Genomic DNA, 23,106 nt, shown 5'->3' with positions numbered 1-23,106 from the left:
TATGTAAACTTTTTGTCAGAATATTGTTTTGAGTAGGCAACCATCTATGTTATTTTGGGGCAATTGGATTAAAGAAATCCATATTTATGATATAATGAAGTTTGAAAACGAGTCAAATTTGACCCGAGGACAACAGGAGGGTTAACCTCAAGCAATGGCCTAAGAGTTCCGTCTTTAAGCCAATTTAAAATGTATTTCAGCACCATGGAGAGCTCCGTGCTCAGAATAACCTTCCTCCACCAGGGGTCGCACTTCTGCCAGTTTCTCTCTGCGGAACCATCGAGCAGCAACAGCTCCTCAGAACGGGGGGGGGAGTGGATAGAGTGTGACACACTCCACCAAAAGTAATGTGAACAGAAGGTAAACAGATTCTTTATAATTCCCACCTTTTAATCGTTGTGTTTTTTGTAACGTGGCTGTTTCACTGTACTTACTTTACTCAGTTTCATTCATCCATTTCATTTGAATGTGTGTTTTGTTGCGTTGCAGGTAGTTTTGGCTCAGCTAAGCTAATTAATGTTAGCTTGTAGTTAAATGTCAAAGCTTCAGGTGACTGAACGGTGGAGGGATTTGTTTCCTCTGACTTAAATGACACTGTAACAACTGCCAAATAAACACAGCAACTCGTAGTTTCTACTGTCAAAGCGAAAGGAGATAGTCTGGTCTGTTGAACATCGCATAGCTCCTCTGTGAGGTCACAACACTGAAGCAGAGAATCATCCTGTTTCTAACCGGAAGTTACTCAAAGTCATCAAAGACAGTGAACACCTGACACCTGCTGTGTTTTCACATGAGGTCAAATCATACTGTCCTAAAGTTGTTGTTTTTTCAATGCAGTTTGTTTATTGTCTGCTTTATCTCAAGACATCATTTGCATACAGTGGATGAGCAATTAAAAATCCTTGGATTAGTCAATAAATAAATAAGATAATCATTTTCTTTGTATAGCACTTATAGCACATCAGATTATTGAATGCTCCTTAGATTTTATATTTCTTATGGACTTTTATCCTTTTACCGTCACAGATCCTTTTATCCTTTATTAGACTGATCCTTCTGTTGTTCTTATTCAGTCTGTTTATTTATTAGTTAGTCTAATTTACATCAGTAATTGTTTTGGATCCTGTTTTGTATACTTTTTTAGCTTACATATATTGTTGTTGTTGTTGTTGTTGTGTGTCACTATGTTTTATCTATGTTTTTATGAACAAGCTGACACTATATTACTACTATAACTTAAGAAAATAGGGTAACAAGCAGTCAAAATTGCAAATCCAGAACAAAAACAAATACCAGATCAAATATAATAAGATAAGATGAACCTTTATTAATCCCCGGGGGGGGGGAATTCAGGTGTCAAAGCCGCAAAGCGCAGGTACAGAGGTACAGGTGTACAAAAAGATTATAAAACAATAAATAGAGATACAGAATATACATAGTGAATGAACAAAGTGAATGAACATTGTGAATGGACATAGCGTGTACCGTCCGTCAATAAAAACAATGTGGTGTACAATAACTAGATGTAATATGTACAGTCTATAAAATGGTATATGGGATGTAGTGTAAAGTAAGTTTAAAGTGCACCAGTGGTTAGAAGAGGTGGTTGCAGGTAGTGCAGATAGATGCAGATAGTCCAGATAGTGCGTGTTTTAAGTTTAAGATAGTGCAGGTAATTAGAGAAAACACAACATGACAGAGCTTTATCACACAAATAGTATATCTAGTGGTCACACAGGAAGATGACACTTTATAAATAATAGTTTTAAGGCATTATGCAGTGCACATAAAGTTAACCAGTTCACAAACAAATTCCTTGTGTAAGGCGAGATAAGTTCTTCAAATGATGGCTGGATACCTGCCGGAGGAGGCTGGTTGAAATAAACCATATTTCCAACTAATGTGTGGACAGGGGCTGGTGTTAATTTCCCTCTAGGCTTTCTCCACATTCATGTACACATTAAAACAAAATGCCACTGCAGTTGTTCCTCAACTTCCTGTGGGCTGCTCACTGGGGCCACCTATACTAACACTGTACTCATACATTGTAAGGTGCTTTGGGATTAAAAACTCCCACCAAATGACAAATAGGTTGTTGAGGTAAATGCAACTAAGGCGAAGCTCTGCAAAATATTACAGCACTACTTTAAACTACACAATTATTATATAGAGTCTTTCTGCACAGTATCCTGAAGACACTCTTACGCTAGCTTCCTTCTGTCTTCCCACATTGCATCCCAATTTTTCGACTCCCGCACTGTTAATAACTCTTTCTTCTGCTTTCCTCCACGGTTCTACGACAGCGGTGTGAGGGGGTAAACCAAGATGGCCACCCGCCGTGTTCCACTAGTCTTGCTAGCCTGCGGCTCCTTTAATCCCATCACCAACCAGCACATGAGGCTGTTTGAGCTGGCGAGAGACCACATGCACAGCACAGGTCAGATCCAGACATCACAGACACTGTGTCAGCTAATCGCTTGTGTGTTTAATTTGACTTCAACCTTCAGGGTCAAAGCAGCTCCTGTAAAAGCTCCTCGATAATGTCCACCAATTAATATTATATCAATATTAAACATTAATCAAATGACCTAAGTGTCTTGTGAAAGAGGTTGGTCACATTGATGAGAGAGAGAATAATGACCCAACTCTGCAGATCAACAGAGCTCATTGTTTTTCTTTTATGGCCTAAAATTAACTGTTTGGTTCAGTCTCCCCAATGCCATCCGCCTCATTTCCAGCAGCAGCAGGCAGACATACAAATGTAGGCTACGTTCACACTGCAGGGAAAAGTGGCCAAAATCTGTTTTTTTTGCGCATACGTGACTCAGATCTGTTTGTTTTTTTCATAAAAGTGTGAACAGCACAAATCACGTAGGATCTGATCTTTTTAATTCTGATTTGGGCTAGTTTCATCTGTGGTCCTAATTCAGATACAGGTCAGATTTTTTTGAAATGCAACCTCAGTCTGAACATTCATATCGGAAGTCATACATCTTTTACGTCACTCTAGATCGACAGTCAAGTCTTGTGGAGAGGCACTGACAGATGTAGTTAAAAGTAGCCCTTTGACATTCTGAAATTTTGGATGAAATCTGCTTCAGTGAAGCCATCATTCACGTCACAATCCCATCACTCCTCGCTCCGCATCCACACACACCTCCGTACAGAAGTAAATGGTAAATGGACTTGCATTTATGTAGCGCTTTTCTAGTCTTCCGACCACTCAAAGCACTTTACACTACATGTCAACATTCACCCATTCACACACACATTCATACAGTGATGGCAGAGGCTGCCATGCAAGGTGTCAACTTTGCCCATCAGGATCTAATCGAAATACTCATTCACACACCGATGGCTATGCCTTCAGGAGCAATTTGGGGTTAAGTGTCGCTCAAGTGTTACTCGAGGACACATTGACATGTCGAACCACCGACCTTCCAATTGGTGGACGACCTGCTTTACCCTCTGAGCCACAGCCGCTCCATTTAGAAGTAGCAGCCATTACTCCACAAAGAACCATAATTAAAAATTTGGCTCTCTTTCTCCTTATCCTCGTCCTCGTTATCATCTACTCACAAATTCGCTGGCTTCCACTGCACATCAACTTTTAAATGAAATCGAAAACGCTGAGTTCAGTGGCCTCCATGTTTTACTTCTGTAGGACAGCGTGCTGCGTGTGTGCCAATTCACACTGGAATCTGATACTGGCCGCATTTAAAAAATAATGTGAACAGCCAAACAGAAAAAAATGGATCCAACCAAGAAATCTGAATTGAGCACGAAGGCTTGACTGTGAATGTTAGAGACTAGCTGGAGAAGAAAGCTGAGCACCTAGTAAGCTAAAGATAGAGATATTTGTCTCAGGACAAAGGAAGTTCAAAGGAGAATGAGGTTGCCATAAACATGCTCTAAATGAATCCTAATGGGGCTTCCTGATGTGAAACTAGGCTATTTGCTAGCGCATAGCCATAACAACTTTATAAGACAACAACAGGGTTTTGTTTTCCAGCTTGTTATGTAGCCCTTCTGCCCCCTAGTGGCCCAAATATCAATTCATGCAGCTTTAAACATGCCATGTAACAACCATGTCAGCAGACAGTTTATATAAACTCCCATTTATCTCCAAAGCTGCTCTGCATTAGAGTTTCTGGCCCGGTCACATGGTCACAACGACATCATTATACCTTCAGAGTTACACTGCTCCTGAGTCAGCTCTCTCGGTCTAAGATGCTTTATGAAACTATGCAGCATTTCAGTGGGCAGGAACATAAATAATGCTCTTACGGTTTCCCCTTTGACCCCTCACCTATAAGACATCAGCTGACTAGTTTGAGAGTAACCATCAGAAAGTGACTTTAAGCTGCATACGGGAGCTGTTTTTATTCTCCTGTTGCTGAATGTTTGTGCAACAGTTACAAATACATCTGTTTTATACACTAGAATTAGCACAATTTTCTCCTGTATTCCCCTATAAAAGTTTGAATTGTAAAACTTTTAGTCTAACTCTCATTGTTTAAAGCAGTTTCTAAACCCTTCAAATCGATTACACAGTCTAAGCTATAAGTAATGATACTGTAGGTTCATGTCACGGTCAAGCGCCCTCATCACCCTGTTTTATAAAGATCCATTGTAGCATTTGTCTTCGAATGTGATCTGACGAAGCACTAATAACATTAACATCAGTATCTCAGAGATTACTTTAGCTACTGATTTATATTCTGTTTCTGTATCGGCTGTCATGACCCAGAAAAACCTGTATTAATCTTCTCCGTTCCCTTCAGGCCAGTACCAGGTGGTGGGTGGCATCGTGTCTCCAGTGAGTGACGGTTATGGAAAGCAAGGCCTGGTACTGGCTAAGCACCGAATCGCTATGGCAAAGCTGGCGCTCCAGAGCTCCAACTGGGTCACGGTTGATGAATGGGAGAGCCGGCAGCCAGACTGGACGGAGACTGTGGTCACCATGAGGTATAAAATCAAGTTTACGGCAACATTAGAGTTGGCCTCATTAGAAAAATATAACAGTAATACCTTTACTTATATAGCACCTTTCAAAACTATTGTTACAAAGTGCTTCACAAACAAATGGACAAATAAAAGAAAGCAGGAGAGCAGTCAGATACAAGATCACAGTCGACCAAGAAAGATGAAACAGCAGAAGTAAAGATAATGGATACAAATACACAGAAAGAACAAATGGAAACAGATGAAATAATTCTGAAAAATCCAAACAGTAAAAGTGAATCTTGAGAGATGATTTAAAAGAGGGCATTTTATAGTTCTTCAGGTAAACTATTCCAAATGGTTGGAGACCTGACAGCGAAACGCCCTGTCTTGATCTTCAACCTTGAGCGGGGAATAGCTTACAGGACCTTATCAGAGGACCTCAGGCTTCGGGTTGGTATGTAAGGAATCAGAAGCTCTGCCAGGTACGATACCATGAAGAGCCTTTAAGGTACAGTGTGTAGATTGCAACCTCTCCTGAGTACCAAGATGTAGAAGAACTACGGTGGCTGACGTGAAAACGCGAATGGCCCTCTCTAGAGCCAGTTGTTGTAAGAGTAGCGTAGGTCATTGGGAGAATAGCAGAGCTAGTATGTAGAGTGTGTGTGTGCGTGGGAAGTGAGTGGTGAAGCAAGAGAGGGTGATAGCGGCAGCGGATGTGTGCAGGGGAGCAGAAAACAGAGTTAGTTTAGCTTTGAGAATATCTAGTGAATGTACAGTGGAAGTTGTAGTTTGTGCAGAAATAAATGCTGCAGCTCCTCAAGACCAACAGAGGTTTCCCGTCTGGGCAGCTGAGTGGGGTGACGGGGGTTAACTCCAGAGCGAGTAACGTTATCGACTCCGGCCCAAGCAGGAAAAGTGGTTTGTCCGTTCTGGGCTAGTGTAGAAACACTGTGGAAGAGGGGACCCGCTCCCTATGTAGATATAAACGGCTCATTCTAAGATAATTAAAACAAGATAACATCAAGAAAATTTTTTTTAAATCAATTCTAAAACGGACAGGCAGCCAGTGAAGGGAAGCTAAAAGAGGGGAGATATGATCATGCTTTCAAGATTTGGTTAAAAAAAAGTTTCCATGCAAGAACATCCTAGAAACTATCAGATTATATCAGCCTTTGGTCCCTCTGGGCTGTCATTGTGAGAGTACTTTTTGTGTGCAGCTAGTCAAAGTATTGGGACCTTAAAGGTAGGGTCGGTAATGCTGAGAAACTAGCAAGAGTACACTGGATTTAAAAGATGATCCAACCGAAAAACACAGCCCAGAGTTGCCAACTCTTTTCCAATGAAAGCAGCACTAGCTCCAAAAGTCCCGAAATCTAGCAAGAAAGTCGTCAAGTTGGCAACACTGACAGTCCGTCCCGTCAGGCCTCCCTCTAAAGCCACTCCCCCACTATTATCATTATTAACATAAACATATCATAATGAACGTTAACGGCGAACATGGCTATTGTTAGTACTCACAGCTGTCAAGCTAGCAGTTTGTGGGCCGAAGGAAATGATTGGACGGGTTTATTACAGTCCTGCAACAGTCACAGATACCAGATTTTCTTCTTTATTTTATCAGAGTATTTGATTTATTGATTGCTGTCAGGATGTAAAGAGAATTTCAACAAATATAGCAAAAAACTGATTTGAACAGCACTACCAACTCTACCTTTAATATCAATAGCTGTCCTGTACCTTCAGTTTTTTTTCTGTGTTGACAGAACCAAGCACGTCTTGTTCCCAGTTTAAACCACCACTCAGTAGCTGCTATTTGTTTCCATTAGACTTCACTGTCCGCTGTTCCATCCTTCTTCATTCTGATGGGATGTAAGACAAATATTTTGTCCTAGTTTTTACCACAGCATCAGCAGAGCTCACAGGGATGCTGCTCCTCTGCCTGCTCGGCTTCGTTGCCAACTCCAAATTGCTTATACAACAAGAGCGTTGCCAGATTCTGGTCTCTTTGGGGCTGCCAGACTAGACTGGACCCGTGTCAGGTCTGGGTTTTCATGAGGTGAAATCAGGGGCACCTGCTGTTAAATTCACTGGCAGAGAGGGAATGGTGTAGTTGCAAAAGGCAGTCTGGGACATGAATATGGGTGAAGAGTAGCTGGCGGAGGTGATGTGAATATGTCTATGAGTATTGGCCCATGCCGTATCTGGGCAGGAATATGAAATGTATTTGCAGCTGGCCCAAGGGAATGAATGATGCAATTGAAAAATTGGACCTCACACTGTATTATTGCTCACACCCACTGTATTTATAATGCGTACATACACTATTAAGGCGTTTTTTCGTAAAGTCTCTTACACTTGCATCATTGAACTTCTTCGTTTTTATTCACCCTCCCTCCTTCCTGCTTCACATTTCTCACAAATCCCCTCATGAGTGTTTGCGCAACACGGGTGCTGATCAAGGCATGAAGTGGCCTGTTGTTGTCCACAGGCCACGTCACAAGTCCTCTCACCCTTCAACACACACACTCACACACACACATGAAAATGTACTCGAACACCTTTTAAGAAGCTTTTCTTAGTTAGCTTAGTTCCTCCGTGGCTCATTGATATTTCTCTTTTTCTAATCCAGTTAAGTTTGATGAGGCTTTATTTTGGCATGATGTTTAGATTAAAGTCATGTTGCCTATGCACATGCATAAACAGAGTAATGAATTCATACACAACTAGCTACTGGTAACAACAGAAGTTAAAGGGAGAAATACTCAAAATCAGAATTACCATTTTTAAAATGAAAGAAATATATTCTCAGTCTCTCTGTTTCTCTCTTGGGCAGGTATCATTATGGGCGTATTCTGAAGGAGTATGAACAGAGCAGAGGAACGCACAACGACTCCAATGGAAACCACACTGAACTCTCAAGTAAGAACCTCCCACTGCTGTGAACAATCAGCTCAGAAACCCTTTGACCTCTGACTGGTTTCAGGCATTTCATATTTTGATTGTGGCATTGGCCGTGAATTTCTCTCATTTTGGGGATGTCAGTTGGTCAGTCCACCATTATGGTCCAAATATAATTACAAAATAAATGTAAATATCTCAACAACTATTCGATGAATTGCCCCCAAATCCCCCTGACGTTTTCTTTAGCGCCACCAGCAGGTCAAAGTTTGTCCAGTACTTTGGTTTATAATCAAATACCTGCAAAATGAATGACATCAGACACATGAGCCTCAGCTGCACTTTGTGTGTTTAGTGCTAATTAGGAAATGTTACCATGCTAACATGCTAAACTAGGATGGTAAACATTATAGAGCAGACCCGCATCGCATCGTTAAGCACCAATCGCCAAGGTCGCGCCCCTTTTTGGGGGAAAGAATCGCGCTAAGGAGAGAAACAGGAAAATGACGAAAAGCTGTTGTGTAGCGGGTCGTGAAACAAATGAGGCGGATAAGATTCGTCAATATTCAGTGTCAGCGTGGTAAATTGCTAAATGATGCTGGCGACAGTTAATACTGATGGATAGCAAGCTTGAGTGGGAGGCTGCTGCGGTACAGACATACAGTATAGCAGCATCAGATCTGTTGGCTATTAACGTTTTTTGAAGTACCACCTCACAGATCCACTAGTGTGTCTGTAGGCTCCTACATAATAATGGTATCCTTCCAATGTACAAAACACACAGTGCTTGATTTTTATGAGCATATAACTTCATCGCAAGCCCTCTAACAGAGTTAGGGTTGAGGATTTGCAGCAAACCCACATAATGTGCCTGTGTTTAACACATGCAAAGTCGCAGTGCAAAGCCTAACGGTGCTCTGAGGTCCTGAGGAACAGAGGTTAAAGAGTATTAGGGATAGGTTTAATACTTTGAAGACTTGTGTGTGTTTAAATGCTCAGTGGACAAACTCACAAATACACAGCTACAGCATGTGTGAACATTCTGGTTGTTGTATAACTGGAAGCCGGCCAATCACTATTCAGGAACATTTTCTTGGATTATCTGTGATTTATCAAAATCATTTACAAGGATGATTGTTTGGGCCCTACTGCTCTTTTACACAACACTGCATAAAGATCTAACAACTTGTATAAAAGATAGAATTGTGGATATGAATAGCTGTGAGATCTGTCAGGAATTAAGTGAATAAAATGTGTATTTTTGCAACAACAATAAAAAGTTAGTTTTCTGTTTTGGTCTCCTTTTTAGTTCATTTTATGTTGAGTCTTCTAAACACAGGTCACAGTTCAGTTTGAGTTTCATACGTAAATGTTGAACTCCCAGAGTAACTGCTGTTGATGTGTTTTGCTTTTGGCCTCCAGCGCCATGAATATCTAAGTTGTGCCATTTTTAGAAGTAAGTCAGTTTTAGTAATGTCCTGATTTTTCATTTGCCTGACTCAAAATGTTCACTTGCTTTTTCCTCGATATTCACATCACTAATGCACCCAGTTTTTGAATTTTGCTCCTCAACAGTATGAGCACTCTTTGAGGAGACATTTCAGTTGTTTGTTATGGGATTGACATTTTTTTTTTTTTTGCTCGGTTGTGAATTCGCCAGCTGGCAAACACCCACTGGACTGATCACAGAATGATTATTTTGTGGTAAAAGCCATTTGAAGCAAATCTGTGATGCCAGACCCCCAGTGACTGATGAGTGAATACCTTTTAAAGATGAAATCGAAGGATTCAGGGGTCTGAGTTGAGACAATTGTTATTATTATGAGGCATTCTTTACATCAACAAGCATCATAAAGTATCCTCAAGTAGAATTATGAATCATTTTTTATTCTCAAAATGAATCATATCGAGCAGTAGCTCTGGCCCTTCACTGCCTATCAACTCTTCTGTCAGCTTTATGTCATACCGAGTGGTGGAATTCACATTCACTCAAGTACTGTACTTTAGTGCAGTTATGAGGTACTTGTACTTTACTTGAGTATTTACATTTGTACTTTTACTTAAGTAAGACTTTGAAAGCAGGACTTTTACTTGTAACAAAGTATTTTAACATTGTAATATTGCTACTTCTACTTAGGTAAAAGGTCCTTATACTTCTTCCACTACTGGTCATACCATGTTTTCTTGTTTTATCCTTTTTATGGTAAATATTCAAAGACATCCTGGTTAGTAAAGAAGTAAGCAGTCATCTACCTCACCATCTTCCTCCTCCTCTCCCCTCAGGCCCCGGTCCCCAGTTGAAGCTCCTGTGTGGAGCTGATTTCCTCGACACTTTCAAGATCCCTGGCCTGTGGCTGGACGACCACGTGGAGGAGGTGGCCGGACGTTTCGGCCTCGTCTGCGTCAGCCGAGGAGGGCTCGAGCCCGAGCGAGCCGTGCACGCGTCGGAAACGCTCTCGCGCCACCGTCAGAACATTTCCCTCGTGAGGGAATGGGTGAGGAATGAGACGAGCGCCACCGAGGTCCGCCGGGCTCTGAGATGGGATCTGAGTGTGAAATACCTGATCCCAGACTCTGTGATAGAATATATTCACCAGCACAACCTCTACACGGAGGACAGCGAGAGGAGAAATGAGGGCACGGTGCTGAGGCCGCTCGCCAAACAGAGCCTGGATGACTGATAGGTGGACCGCTGCAGCGTTGAGCTGAACATGGGCCCTCGAAGTGTGACTTCACTCACAGATCAGTGCTTCTCTTCAGAGACTGGAGGCTCTGTTGACTTCCACTGGACTGCAGCGTGATAGAGGTCCGCACAACCTGCAAAGAAACACACGTCGGCCTAAATGTGTTTTCCAGGCATCACTTGTTTTCAGTGCCGCGGTGTCTTTTTAATCATACGCATGGAGTGTTGCAAATACTGAGCCTCATCTTTGTGCCACAATGTCAATGGACGTTTGTTTGCTAAAAGTTTCCATCCTTTGTAGTTTTACACATTTCACATCACTGCAGAGGAATAAAATCCTGTATATTTGACTGACTGGTGTTTTTCCTTGTAGCTGCCTAAATACATAAAATAATGACCATAACCCGGGTTTTAGAAATAATGAGGTCTTAAGTCCAAAGCCCCCGCAACAGCCCAAATCCCACTGGCAGAGACACTGAAAAGAAACTACACTACTAAGGTTAGTCATAGTCTCAAATATTTATAAAAACACAACTTTGTCAGAGATAAAAACGTATCATATAACATATAAAAGTATCTCTGTCCTTGATGTTTACACAGTCTACTAACCTTTATTAAAGCAGATAGATCTGACATTAAGATATGTTAGAAAATAACAACTAAAGACCTTTAAAACTGAATCATATGAACAAACAATTTATTTTATTTTCAGAAAGCTGACAAGATAACAAAAAAAAGCAGACAAAAAAAGAAATCAATTCATAAAAGACAATAGCTGTAAAACATACACTCACCGGCCACTTTATTAGGCACACCTGTTCAATTGCTTGTCAACACAAATAGCTAATCAGCCGATCACATGGCAGCAACTCAATGCATTTAGGCATCTAGACGTGGTGAAGACGACTTGCTGAAGTTCAAACCGAGCATCAGAAAGGGGAAGAAAGGGGATTTAAGTGACTTTGAACGTGGCATGGTTGTTGGTGCCAGAAGGGCTGGTCTGAGTATTTAAAAAACTGCTGATCTACTGGGATTTTCACACACAACCATCTCTAGGGTTTACAGAGAATGGTCCGAAAAAGAGAAAATATCCAGTGAGCGGCAGTTTTGTGGACGAAAATGCCTTGTTGATGTCAGAGGTCAGAGGAGAATGGGCAGAGTGGTTCGAGATGATAGAAAGGAAACAGTAAGTGAAATAACCACTGGTTACCACCAAGGTATGCAGAATACCATCTCTGAACGCACAACACGTCCAATCTTGAAGCAGACGGGCTACAGCAGCAGAAGACCACCCGGTACTAGCACCGGCCACTTTATTAGGTACACCTTGTACCTAATAAAGTGGCCGGTGAGTGTAGTTCAAGGTGCAAATATCCATTAAGATGTGTAGGAGTTATCATGTTTTTTAAACAGTGACACAGTGGTCTAAAATGCTGTTTAAAGGTGTGTGATTCTGGTGGGACTGAAACTTTTATGTATTAGTTTTTGTTGGCCTTATATCTGAACATCTAAGAATCAGCCTTTAAAATACCCCCGTGTGTGTTTGTGTGTATATATTTATATATTAGATGGTGTGGCTACCCTAACCTAGTGTCCCATGTGTAACTTTTTAATTATAGAAATCTAAACTGGATCCTGTTTTAAATTTCCTCTCGTTGTTGGTGTCCCTCCTCTGCAGCAGCCTCCCAACAGCAACTCATTGTGGATCTATTCACTTTCCCCATTATCATCCACACACTGTGTCTGGAAGCCTGTATTTTTTTCCACCAAAGGATTTATAGTAATCCTGACAGTTGCTCAGCTACAGGAGGTGTTTTCTCACTGAGGCCAATGGCTGAAAGCGCCACTGTGACTGATACTGACTGGCATCCTTTGAAAGACACTGTGTGTGTGTGTGTGTCCCCGTCAGTAAAGGATTTAGACAGTGGGTTTGCTGCAGCTGGAACCAAAAGAGAGATTATCAAATTAATTGAGTTATTTTGGCGAAACAAAAGATATGACAGTCCTATTGTGCCACATTTAATTGTTCCAGTTGGATCATTTTAAGCTCAGGTGATTCTGCTTTTGTGCCGTGCGTATTATCCACACTGTGCTCATCTGTGTTTTGATAGATCTTTGTGTGATTTCACTCCATTAGGCTGATTGCTGAAGGCCCTGCATCATGATTATAACATGATTAAAATGGCCTCATCTTATACAACAGGGCCAAATCTGCCACACGTGGAACTCCGTATAAGCGCGCCTTGTGTCAATTGATAAAGGAAGTGTGTTCATCCTAATCCCATATAGGCGGAGTAAGCACTCTCCAACATACAGCGATTCTACATTATGTATGCATGCCGCATGTTCCAGTATGTAAGGGAAAGCGAGGGGAGGACTGAGGGGTTGCGTGGATTGGGCCGAGGGGAGGGAAGTGGGAGGTAATCGGATTAAAGTGAATTTGGTTCAAATTGGGGCTTTTGACAGCAGGTTCTGCACTCTGGCACAAGTAGCCGTCCACATAGGACCTCTTCATCGTTCACTTGGAGTAAGGAAAGCAGCACATCAACAGCCAACATGCCAGCAGATTTGAACGGATATTGGAAAATGATTTCCAGTGATAACTTCGAGGAGTACCTGAAGGCTCTTGGTGAGTTTGTAGCAGGGGGAGAGTGGAGGGCAGGCCTGGTGAAGTGTAAAGGCATCATCATTAGAGCTCTTAATAGCAAAGTTGGCATTATAAAACTGTAAATTATCCTTTACTATTCATAAAAATCCTAATAATTTGATAGTAGTTGAGCATTGTATCAGTAGAATAATGAGAGAAATCCAAATTTGTTGTGATGTTTAATATCTTTAAATTACTTTAATGTAATAAATGAAGATATTTTTTTAATTTACTCAACAAAAATGTTCAACTTTACCTCAAAATAAACAAACTGGATTGAAAAATGTCATACAAACACTGCTACATCTAACCACTGTTAAATATCTGTACATACATATGTGTCTGAAACTGTATGAGACCCCTAAAATGCTCTGTTTCTCCTGTTTCTTATTTATTTCCCATCATCCTCTGGGACCTACTGCAGATGTAAATGTCGCCATCAGGAAAATCGCCACCTTGCTGAAGCCTGATAAGGACATCTCCCACGACGGGGACCACATCATCATCAAAACCCTCAGCACCTTCAAAAACTACAACATGGACTTCCATGTGGGCAAAGAGTTCGAGGAGGATCTGTCTGGAGTGGATGACAGGAAATGCATGGTGAGGGTCTTAATACATTTTAATGAATGTACACATGAAGCATTAATGGTTCCAACTTTTGAGAAAGCTGTTCCCAATCTCCCATTGGTGCAAAACCTGGAGGTGTATGTCTAACTTTTTTCTCCGTGGCACCCCTCCAGACTGTAATGAGCATATGGCGTCGTGGTGAGATTTCATACAAAACTTTCCACCTACTTACAAAACTACCCCTCAAACTTTTTCGCGCTCGTGTCAATGAATTGATGTAATGAAGAACGGTGTCAGAAAAGAAGTGAGAGAGAAATATGTCAAGACTCTTTTAATCAGATTGTGCCCCTGAATACTGAATAGGATCAAAGATTAGCTGTGGCCTCCATTGAAAAAGCATTTTTGTTGTATGCTGATAGACTGATTATAGATAAGCTATAAGCTGTTTGGAGGGTGGCGGAGAGAAAAGGGTCACGTGTATGTGCAGATTTTATCAGATCAATTATTTTTAAAAGGGTTGGAGGAGCCTCTCGCTCAGCATATATATGTTCATGCATCCACATTGTTCAAGTTGAAAAATCCTCCACTGCATCATGTATTATAATCCCATTTCCTCCCTGACCTGTGACCTCGTGCAGACCACCATCACCTGGGACGGAGACAAGCTGGTGTGCGTGCAGAAGGGAGAGATTGAAGGAAGAGGCTGGACCCACTGGGTGGACGGAGATGAGCTTCATCTGGTAAGAAAACACCGGCTCCTGCCATGAATATTAATGTATGCAATTTGGACACTTTAATCCAAATCCAAATTGCCTCTCAGCGCTGTATGTGTGCTGTATTTTTATGTGTGAGTCATGAATTGGCCCAGTAGCTCCAGCAGCGGTAACATTATACCATGTGAGGTGCATGTGGATGGAACTCATTTACTGCCAAGTAAATCATAATATTTATGGAGCTACCTCTAAAGGTGCTGTTTTAAAAGGGAAAACAGACTTGTATATTCTGATTCTCAAGTGTCTGCTACTCATTTATTACATGAGCTGAGACCTCCAGTGATTCAGCACATATCAACATCAGCCACTGCCATGTTATTATGTTGACTTTGCCAATCTAATTTCTGTTAGAGGAACTTCAATAACTTTTGGATTCATAGCGTGGCCCAGTGTGGCCTGTAATGAACCCATTAGCATCTGAAAAGACTTTAAAGTAATGACTTGCACATTACCATTTTCATTAGCTCAGCATTATCAGATTTCCCTCTGTGTGATTACTGCTATCAAAGCTAAAGCAAAAATAATCTGCCAAATTATTTGGTTTAAGTGATGCCAACAGATGTTTTCAATCAGCGCCCATGAAATTAGTTATTAGTTGGAAGCTCCCGAGAGCTGTTGGAGGGGGTGAATGTGGAGCAGCAGCGGCCTCTGGTGGCAGAAAAGACTCTGCAAGGTGGATGCTGGAAAGTATTCTAGAAAACTGTTGCAGCGGTTTTCAAAGTAGGGTCCAGGGACCCCCAGGAGTCCTTCGGGGTTCCAAAAGGGGAATCATTTACTTTCACTAGAATCACATCTATAAGTAACACAATGACTGAATGTCTGACTATTTTGGTCTGTAATAAAACATCTAAAAGCAAAAATCTTATCAAATGGGGGTCTAACGTCATTTAGGGGGGGCGTTAACGTGAAAAAGTTTGGGAACCACTGCCCTAAATTATTAAAAATATTGCACATTCAGTGTCACCATGCATCCTTGACTAATAATTGAACCATCCTCAGCCCCTCCCACTCATAGTTACTGTTGCTAAGTCAGACATTTTTCTTTTAATTTCCATATGCAATCATAAAGAAGTGAACATACAAACATGGTACAGTAACCACATTACAAATGAAAGCGTCGCAGCGCTCAAGTTCTGGTTATGGAGGCATCACAGACACCCGACTGACATAATTCTAAGCAATATGCGGTTACCCATATATTTAGCCATATACTTCCTCATATGTCCATTGGAAAACTAGATAATAAAAATGAGAGTCGGGAGAAATTTACGTTTGTCACTGTATCCTCACTATATATGCACCCGTACACATCCACAATCATGAAAACCTTGAAAACCTCGGTCCTTAGTTGGAGCTCGGCTGTGATGCTTTCCATCAAATATACACTTCTTAACCTTTCCCTCCATAGTTGGACAGTTGGTAGTTTTACATTTCTCCATAACACTGTAACCTCCCAGTAAATATGTCTGGTTTTTGTTATCTATATCCACTGGGGTCTCTCAGTGGTAAGTCAATCTCCAGGATTTGCTTGATCTCCATCTGAATGTCTTTCCAGTATTGAGATAATTTAGAGCAGTCCCAAAAAAATGTGGGTGTGTTCACCAATTTTCCCACATTCTCTCTCAGACACATTTTTATCTGAGATTGCACGATTTAGAGAAGACAGCAGGGAAGGTCTGTCATCCTCCTGGTCTTTCCCATTAGTCAAAATTACTCTCTGCCATCTGTTTAAACTTTAACTTGTCTTTTGTTCTCTGCAGGAGCTGAGAGCTGGAGGAGTCGTTTGCAAGCAGGTCTTCAAGAAGACCTAAGCTGGCTCTTCTCGAACGAGACGGTGCCGCCGGCTGACATCAGTTTACAGAGACACACCAGAAACATCCCACACCTCTGACCTAGCATCCAACTTCCCTTTGGTCCATTCATACGTCTCTCCATACGTCCATCTACCCAGTGGATTTTCCCTTTGCTTTCCCTACACACATTTATATTCCATCAACACAAAGTTATGTGTGTAACATCACCAAATGCAGTACTGTATATCTGTCTCAGGGTGGGTGCTCTTTTGATTAACAAGTTTAGATGTGTTGGACGCCGTGCATACCGCTACTGTAGGTGTAGCTGATCTGATGGGTGAAGTGCCAGATTGATAACGCAATGTGCTGAAATGACTAGTGGGATAGTAATGGATGAGCAGTGAAGACAAGAGAGCAGTGGGTTAATCACATTTTTAGTTGTGAATGGAACAAGGTGACAATCTGAGTGTGTTTGAGGGCTGTAAACTTCTTTGCTACTGATGCTTAGTCTGCAGAATGGATATCAGATGTAATGTGTGTATTTATCCCTCCCAATTGCTTTGGGAATGTGCCATCGATAGTGAAATGAATCAATCAATAAAGTAAACAGTGCTCAATAATGTCATTTTCTGAGTGTCATTTCTTGTGTTAATCAGACTTGTTGGTAAAAGAAATAGAGAAAAATGATTGGTTGTTGTTTACTGAAGTTTCACAGTCCAACACATCAGCTGTTTGAAGTTCCTTTTTTATCTGAAAATGCCTTTCCAGACATGCACAAGGAATCTGAGGGCCTCTACGTGATAATTTCAGCGAGCAAAGTGAAGCCTGCGGAGCTTCGACCAGACATCTGGAGCCGCGCTGTGCTCTGAATCAGCTAATCTGTGAGCTCACTTTGTGCATGGCCAGTCTATATAAACTGTCCAACACGCTTGCTCATTCTTTGCTGCTGCCGCTGCTCGCCCTGCTGTTCAGCCTCCTGCCGCTTCTTGTGCATTCGTGGCCCGCCACCACCCCATACCTGCGGGTGCTGTTTATTTATGGTCCCCCAGGGGGCTGTTATTGATCTCTCCCTGCTCTTGCTTTGGCTGCTTCAAAAAAATTATGGTCTCAGGGAGGGGTCGAAACAGAGTCTGGCGCCAGGGTAAAAATCTGCATTTGCATTTATTCTCAATAAAACGTTTCTACTAAGTGCAGGGGCTGGTCTGTAACTCAACTCTTATTGTGATCAGCGATCAACAGGCGAACAGCTCGATACCCTAGAGGATTTTCAGCTTAATATTAAAGTCTCCCTCTGCTCAATAAAAGTGTTTTTCTTATTGTTACTTCACTTGGCTGTTTGACCTTCACTGTGCAGAATGATGTATGTGCAGAATTTGATTTGACACTAGGAGACTGTTTTCACATTCATCTACTGAAGGGGAAACGTTTCTCTGTGCTCACCTTCAATATCGGAGTTTAAAGGACCAGTGTTTAGGATTTAGTGGCATCTAGCGGTGAGGTTGCAGATTGCAACCTAGTCCGTTCTGAGTTACTGTAGAAACATGGCGGAGCAACATGGTGGACTCCATGAAGAGGACCCGCTCCCTATGTAGATATGAAGGGCTCATTCTAAGCTAACGAAAACACAATGATTCTTAATTTCAGCTGATTATACACTAATGAAAACATAGTTATGAATATTATATTCCATTTATGCTAATAGATCCCCCGAAATCCTGCACACTGGCCCTACATGTACGTAAGAGCACGATTTTGTGACATCACAACTAACTTGCAATGCAAACCGTGGTTCCATGGACACTTACATACTGTACACTGAGAACGGACGGTGACGTAGGGGACATCTTGTGTCCAGTAGTTAAAGTTGTAATTCTTAAGATTTTAGTCCTGGTTGATTCGGCGGCACCTGTTGTGGTCACTGGTGGTAATGCTAAGAACATTTTAATAACGCAAGTCCCAGTGTTTCATTAGAAAGGACCCGTTTATTGAACACTGTAAGCAGGAAATGCTCTTTGAGCAGTTAGAAAGGTATCCACTAAGTGTAAGCCCATTTAATGGTTATAGCAGTATAAATGACAACTTTAAAGCAGCAGTGTGTAGGATCTGGCAATATCTAGAGGGGGTGGTTGCAGATTGCAACCAACTGAAACTTCTCCCGTGTGCCAAGCGTGTAGGAAAACGTGAATGGCTCTCTCTAGAGTCAGTTGTTGTAAGTAGTATCTTAGGTCATTTGGAGCAGAGCCAGTGTGTAGAGTGTGTGTGTATGTGGGAAGTGAGTGGTGAAGCAAGACAGATGTTATCAAATCCGGCCCGAAACAGTGTGTGGTTGGGCCGTTCTGGGCTATTGTAGAGACATGGTGGTGCAACATGCCGTGAAGAGGACCCACTCCCTATGTAGATATGAAGGGCTCATTCTAAGCTAATGAAAACACAATTCTTGGTTTCAAGTGATTATACACTAATGAAAACATAGTTATGAATATTATGTTCCATTTCTGCCAATAGATCCTCCAAAATCCTGCACACTGGCCCTTTAAATAGTATTAAAATTGGTATGACGAAAATTTCAAGGATTATAACTTTAATCCCCATTTTGTGCCTCCCTTCACTGGTTCCCAGTTAAATTCAGGGTTGATTTTCGGACTTTTGACTCCATGTGCTCCAAGTCGTAGTCTGAGATCCTCAGGCCTATACCCTCGCTAGTCGTCCCGAGGTCAAAGGTCAGGCTGGTGACTACAAGGGTGACCAGGCTTTTGCCATCAGGGCTCCTCAGCTCTAGAAATCTCTGCCTGAGGACATCAGGCTTGTCAGCATATTATCTGTTTTGAAATCATTGCTTAAGACATATCTTTTTATAGAAAAGCCTTTTTCAATGCCTGATTTGCAACTTTTATTTTGTGTTATTTTCTTTTGCCTTTCTGCACACTATTATTTTAGTTCTTATTATTTATTGAAACTATATTTTATATGTTACTTATCTTTTTGGTTTTATTCTTATGTATGTTTTGAAGCACTTTGTAATGGTGTTTAGATCATGTGCTATACAAATAAAGCTATTATTATATTATATATTATTATTATAAACTTTTGAAATAAAAAAAAAGTTTGCATATTCCAGGATCCTGGATTTTCTTCAGTGAGGGAGAAGGAGTAGACAATTTAAAACCAGTTAATTGAAGTTTTTTAAAGGAAAACAACAACCAACAGAAATTATTATTCACAGCAGACTTTACATACGTATAGGCCAAAGTTGAACTTTATTAACCTTCACTGAACTTGCCAAAGAAAAAGAACAAATAAAGAGTACACACTGTTGGCGGATGTTACAAAATAACTTCTCCACTCTGTACATTGTACACTGACCATCACTTTATCCTGTGTGTGTGTGTGTGTGTGTGTGTGTGTGTGTGTGCCAACCCCCTTCAAGCTGTAAACTCACTTATCAACAGTTCTCTGCCCTGGTGCCCCCTGACTCATATAAAAGCATGAGGACATCCTGCACCTTTCCCTCCACTGTCTAAAGTCGACACACACACACACACACACAAAAGAGTCGCCATCAGCCACCATGCCTGCAGACTTCAGTGGGAAATGGATACTGGAAACCAGTGATCAATTTGAGGAGTATTTGAAAGTGTTGGGTAAGAAACTATTAACTTTGGTGGGTTTAATTTTGGTCTGAGATAAAGTAGTTAAAGTTTCAATGGGATGTTACAGGTTGATTAAGCTGCACAAGAGACAAAATTATCCAATTTCATGCTTCTTTAAATCTCTCTGTTAAGAGAGTGTTCCTGTCTTTGTGTTACTGTTCGATCTAATCTGGAGCTAATGCGAAAATGTCTACGATGTCAACTATTAAAATGATTCTTCTTTAAGAATCATGCCTAGTCAACTACATAATTAAACTCTCCACATTACCTCATCTATTCCTGTAATAATATGCTTTATGTGCTATAATCTGGCTGCTCTGAATCAAGTCTCTGTATTCTGGCCTTAGATATTGACTTTGCTACAAGGAAAATTGCCATCTCCCTGTCTCAGACTAAAGTGGTAGTCCAAGATGGAGACAAGTTTGACTTCAAAACGCTGAGCACCTTCAGGAATTATGACCTCGCCTTTACTGTAGGGCTCGAGTTCGACGAGTACACCAAGGGACTAGACAACAGAAACATCAAGGTAGGTCGACCTTTCATACTCAGAGTCCTTGAAGTGAGGAGAGTCAGTGATAGTTTATCTGATCGGTCGATATATCCCGTTTTCCATGCTGCATGAGAACATGTTATCTCAGGGGTAAAGATTGGTCTCTGTGTGTAACATTAATGCTGAATCAGTGCTTGTGTGATCAGGTAGGGAATCAGTGCATGGTTTGGGAACCTTTCTGTTTCATTAAAATCAAAATTATCACTTTATACCATCACTAGTTTGAGTTTTAGCACTCTAGTTTTTGGATTTGGGAGAGAGATGCTCATGTTTACTAATATTTTCAGACTGTCTTAGACCATAGGAATAACATGTATGAATTTTGAAAATGGGCGTAGTTCCCCTTTAAAGCAGCAGCAGGCAAGATTGGAGCAAATATGATTCAAAAAAGTTATTTTATATCCTGACAGTATAGTGCATGAAACAGGTAATCTGAAAAAAATCATGTGCCTCCGGTGCTCCTAACGGCATCTGCAAGATTTCACAGACCGGAGGAAAACAACCAATCAGAGCCGAGCTGGAGCCTTGCCGTCTCTGAGCAGCTGTCAATCACTCGCGAACTCCGATCAACCGGTCAAACTAGGCAGCGCTGATCAAATATGAATCAATATTATTTTACTGTAATGTCTATTTCTCATCTCAAATGTTTCCAGAAACATCTTGTAGTGTACTTTTTAGCTGTAAAATGAAAAAGTTTGTGACCCAGCAGCCATGTTGAGATCAGTTGAAGAAATACCAAGCACCGCCCACCAGCCGGAGCAAATCCAGCACATCTTCAGCCTCTCATAATATCACTGACATCCAATGGCTTTGTTGCACAAAATAACTTGCCAATGGTGCATCAGATACTTGCAGGCATTTTCGCCATACTCTTTTTATTATTATGCCACAAGGAAAATAGGAACTACTACTACTACTACTTAACTGAATTCATGAAATAACTGGAGGTCATGGGGAAAAATAAGGCATTAAACTGGTTTGTTATTTGTTGCTAGTGTTTAGTTGTCATTTTGAGACATCAGACGTGTTATTAGTGATAATTTTCATTTCTGAGACTCCACAGAGACACACTGACTGATACATTTAGTGTATTTTTATGCCAAAAGAAGAGCAACTACAATATGTCTACACTAAAAGCTGGTTTCATTCAGTGCTAATTACACATCAAACCTGAAAGCAATCCTAAATGATTGAGTCTTCATGGTGGCAGTGACCTTTCCGGTTAGAAAAGTGAGTGGTAGAAGCAGTCATATAATAGGTGGAGGCAATGTTCATAAAAAGTACTTTAATGTACATTTAAATAACGAAGTTCATTGTTTAATGAATGCACTATGTGCTGTGTTGTAGTGTCTGGTGACCTGGGAGGGAGACAAGCTGGTGTGCACTCAGAAAGGAGAGAAGGCCAACCGTGGCTGGAAGCACTGGATCGTGGGAGACAAACTCTACCTGGTGGGTTGACAGCATCCGTCATTAGATTTGGACATGGGCTGATGGATAAAAGAGAAGTGTGTTGGATTAGTGGGATTTATTGCACAGCAGAATGTGATTTATAAGTATGATGAGGACAGTTTTAACAATTTTTTATTTATTTTTTTATTCTAATTATCCCTATTTCCTCCCACAGGAGCTGACGTGTGGAGATGTAGTTTGTCTTCAGGTGTTCAAGAGAAAATAATAAAGGATGAATAGCTGTTTTTGTTTTCATTTGCTCGGTTAACAAGGTCTTTGTTTGCTCCTCAATAACATGTTTTCCCAAACGTATGAACAAAATGAATAAAGATGCTTTTCAGACATACTGTATCGTGTTGTGTAGAGACAAACATGTCACTATAATGAATCAACTTTAAGTTTGGGTGTTGTTTATAATGAGTTTAAGGTAGTTTAAGGTAGGTTTAAGAGAAGAGAATGAAAGTATTTCTTTACACAAGGTAGCTTCTAGACAGCCAAACTAATATCAACGTCAAACTAATCAGTATTTTTTATTCTAAAACTCTTGTAATTAACATATCGGACACCTAATATAGGCCCACCTCTTCTTGAGGGAGTGTAACAACATGTCTGTGTGGTCACATACTGCACAAAAGACTAATGAACTGACTCTTAGGAGACTTTACACATTGGTTTATCAGTAACACATTACATTAACACATCTTACAGTCACTCCAGTGGGGTATTTTATAAACTAACGCCATCTGCTGGGAAAATAATGGTAGTATCTTGGAAGTGAGATGAGATGACATCTAATAATATAAAAATACATCAATGGATCTAATCCTCAGAAATTATTACTTTAACCTCAACTCACATTACATGAGATTTTAGTAGTGTGTAACTTTCTGCGTCTGAGTTGATGCAACTGATGATACACTCCCACTACTGTTACTGATAAACAAACTCAATAAATAAACTAGATGATTTGAAGCAACATGTTTTAATGTTGTGTTTCTTTTCAATCAATCTCATGGTTTGTTGGTAGATAACTATGTTATTTGAATAAGTCCCACCTCTCGTCACTCACTACCATCAGTTTGACTCTTGAGGGTGTACATAGATGTTTTGTAAAGTAATTAATGACAGCTATTTGTAATCAGGCCA

The 23,106-nt window shown here is 40.9% G+C and overlaps 3 protein-coding genes across 3 annotated transcripts; all 3 read left to right on the top strand.

The window, feature by feature from the left end:
• Window positions 1-239: 239 nt before the first annotated feature.
• nmnat3 (nicotinamide nucleotide adenylyltransferase 3) lies at window positions 240-10,878 on the top strand. The gene is made up of 5 exons (XM_037788362.1): window positions 240-360; window positions 2,304-2,437; window positions 4,785-4,968; window positions 7,781-7,866; window positions 10,129-10,878. The coding sequence occupies exons 2-5, from the start codon at window positions 2,326-2,328 to the stop codon at window positions 10,524-10,526; spliced, it is 780 nt and encodes a 259-aa protein (XP_037644290.1). The 5' UTR covers window positions 240-360; window positions 2,304-2,325; the 3' UTR covers window positions 10,527-10,878.
• A 2,120-nt stretch (window positions 10,879-12,998) lies between these two features.
• On the top strand, window positions 12,999-16,931 carry rbp1.1 (retinol binding protein 1, cellular, tandem duplicate 1). Its single transcript, XM_037788364.1, has 4 exons — window positions 12,999-13,157; window positions 13,600-13,778; window positions 14,384-14,485; window positions 16,279-16,931. Exons 1-4 carry the CDS (start codon window positions 13,085-13,087, stop codon window positions 16,327-16,329), a joined length of 405 nt encoding a protein of 134 aa, XP_037644292.1. The 5' UTR covers window positions 12,999-13,084; the 3' UTR covers window positions 16,330-16,931.
• Window positions 16,932-19,794: 2,863 nt separating this feature from the next.
• On the top strand, window positions 19,795-22,306 carry rbp2b (retinol binding protein 2b, cellular). Its single transcript, XM_037788363.1, has 4 exons — window positions 19,795-19,952; window positions 20,309-20,487; window positions 21,859-21,960; window positions 22,136-22,306. Exons 1-4 carry the CDS (start codon window positions 19,880-19,882, stop codon window positions 22,184-22,186), a joined length of 405 nt encoding a protein of 134 aa, XP_037644291.1. The 5' UTR covers window positions 19,795-19,879; the 3' UTR covers window positions 22,187-22,306.
• The last annotated feature ends 800 nt before the right edge of the window (window positions 22,307-23,106 follow it).

This window comes from Sebastes umbrosus, chromosome 12 (genome assembly GCF_015220745.1).
Source record: "Sebastes umbrosus isolate fSebUmb1 chromosome 12, fSebUmb1.pri, whole genome shotgun sequence".
Classification (NCBI taxonomy): domain Eukaryota; kingdom Metazoa; phylum Chordata; class Actinopteri; order Perciformes; family Sebastidae; genus Sebastes; species Sebastes umbrosus.
This window is presented reverse-complemented; position numbering and strand designations above follow the sequence as displayed.

Bases quoted from the DNA above. Each gene is read 5' to 3' on its own strand.
- rbp2b (XM_037788363.1), top strand. From the start codon at position 19,880: ATGCCTGCAGACTTCAGTGGGAAATGGATACTGGAAACCAGTGATCAA. The intron at 19,953-20,308 runs GTAAGAAACTAT...TTCTGGCCTTAG, and splicing joins GGAGTATTTGAAAGTGTTGG to ATATTGACTTTGCTACAAGG. The intron at 21,961-22,135 runs GTGGGTTGACAG...TTCCTCCCACAG, and splicing joins TGGGAGACAAACTCTACCTG to GAGCTGACGTGTGGAGATGT.
- nmnat3 (XM_037788362.1), top strand. From the start codon at position 2,326: ATGGCCACCCGCCGTGTTCCACTAGTCTTGCTAGCCTGCGGCTCCTTT. The intron at 2,438-4,784 runs GTCAGATCCAGA...CGTTCCCTTCAG, and splicing joins AGACCACATGCACAGCACAG to GCCAGTACCAGGTGGTGGGT. The intron at 4,969-7,780 runs GTATAAAATCAA...TCTCTTGGGCAG, and splicing joins GAGACTGTGGTCACCATGAG to GTATCATTATGGGCGTATTC.
- rbp1.1 (XM_037788364.1), top strand. From the start codon at position 13,085: ATGCCAGCAGATTTGAACGGATATTGGAAAATGATTTCCAGTGATAAC. The intron at 13,158-13,599 runs GTGAGTTTGTAG...GACCTACTGCAG, and splicing joins GGAGTACCTGAAGGCTCTTG to ATGTAAATGTCGCCATCAGG. The intron at 13,779-14,383 runs GTGAGGGTCTTA...GACCTCGTGCAG, and splicing joins TGGATGACAGGAAATGCATG to ACCACCATCACCTGGGACGG.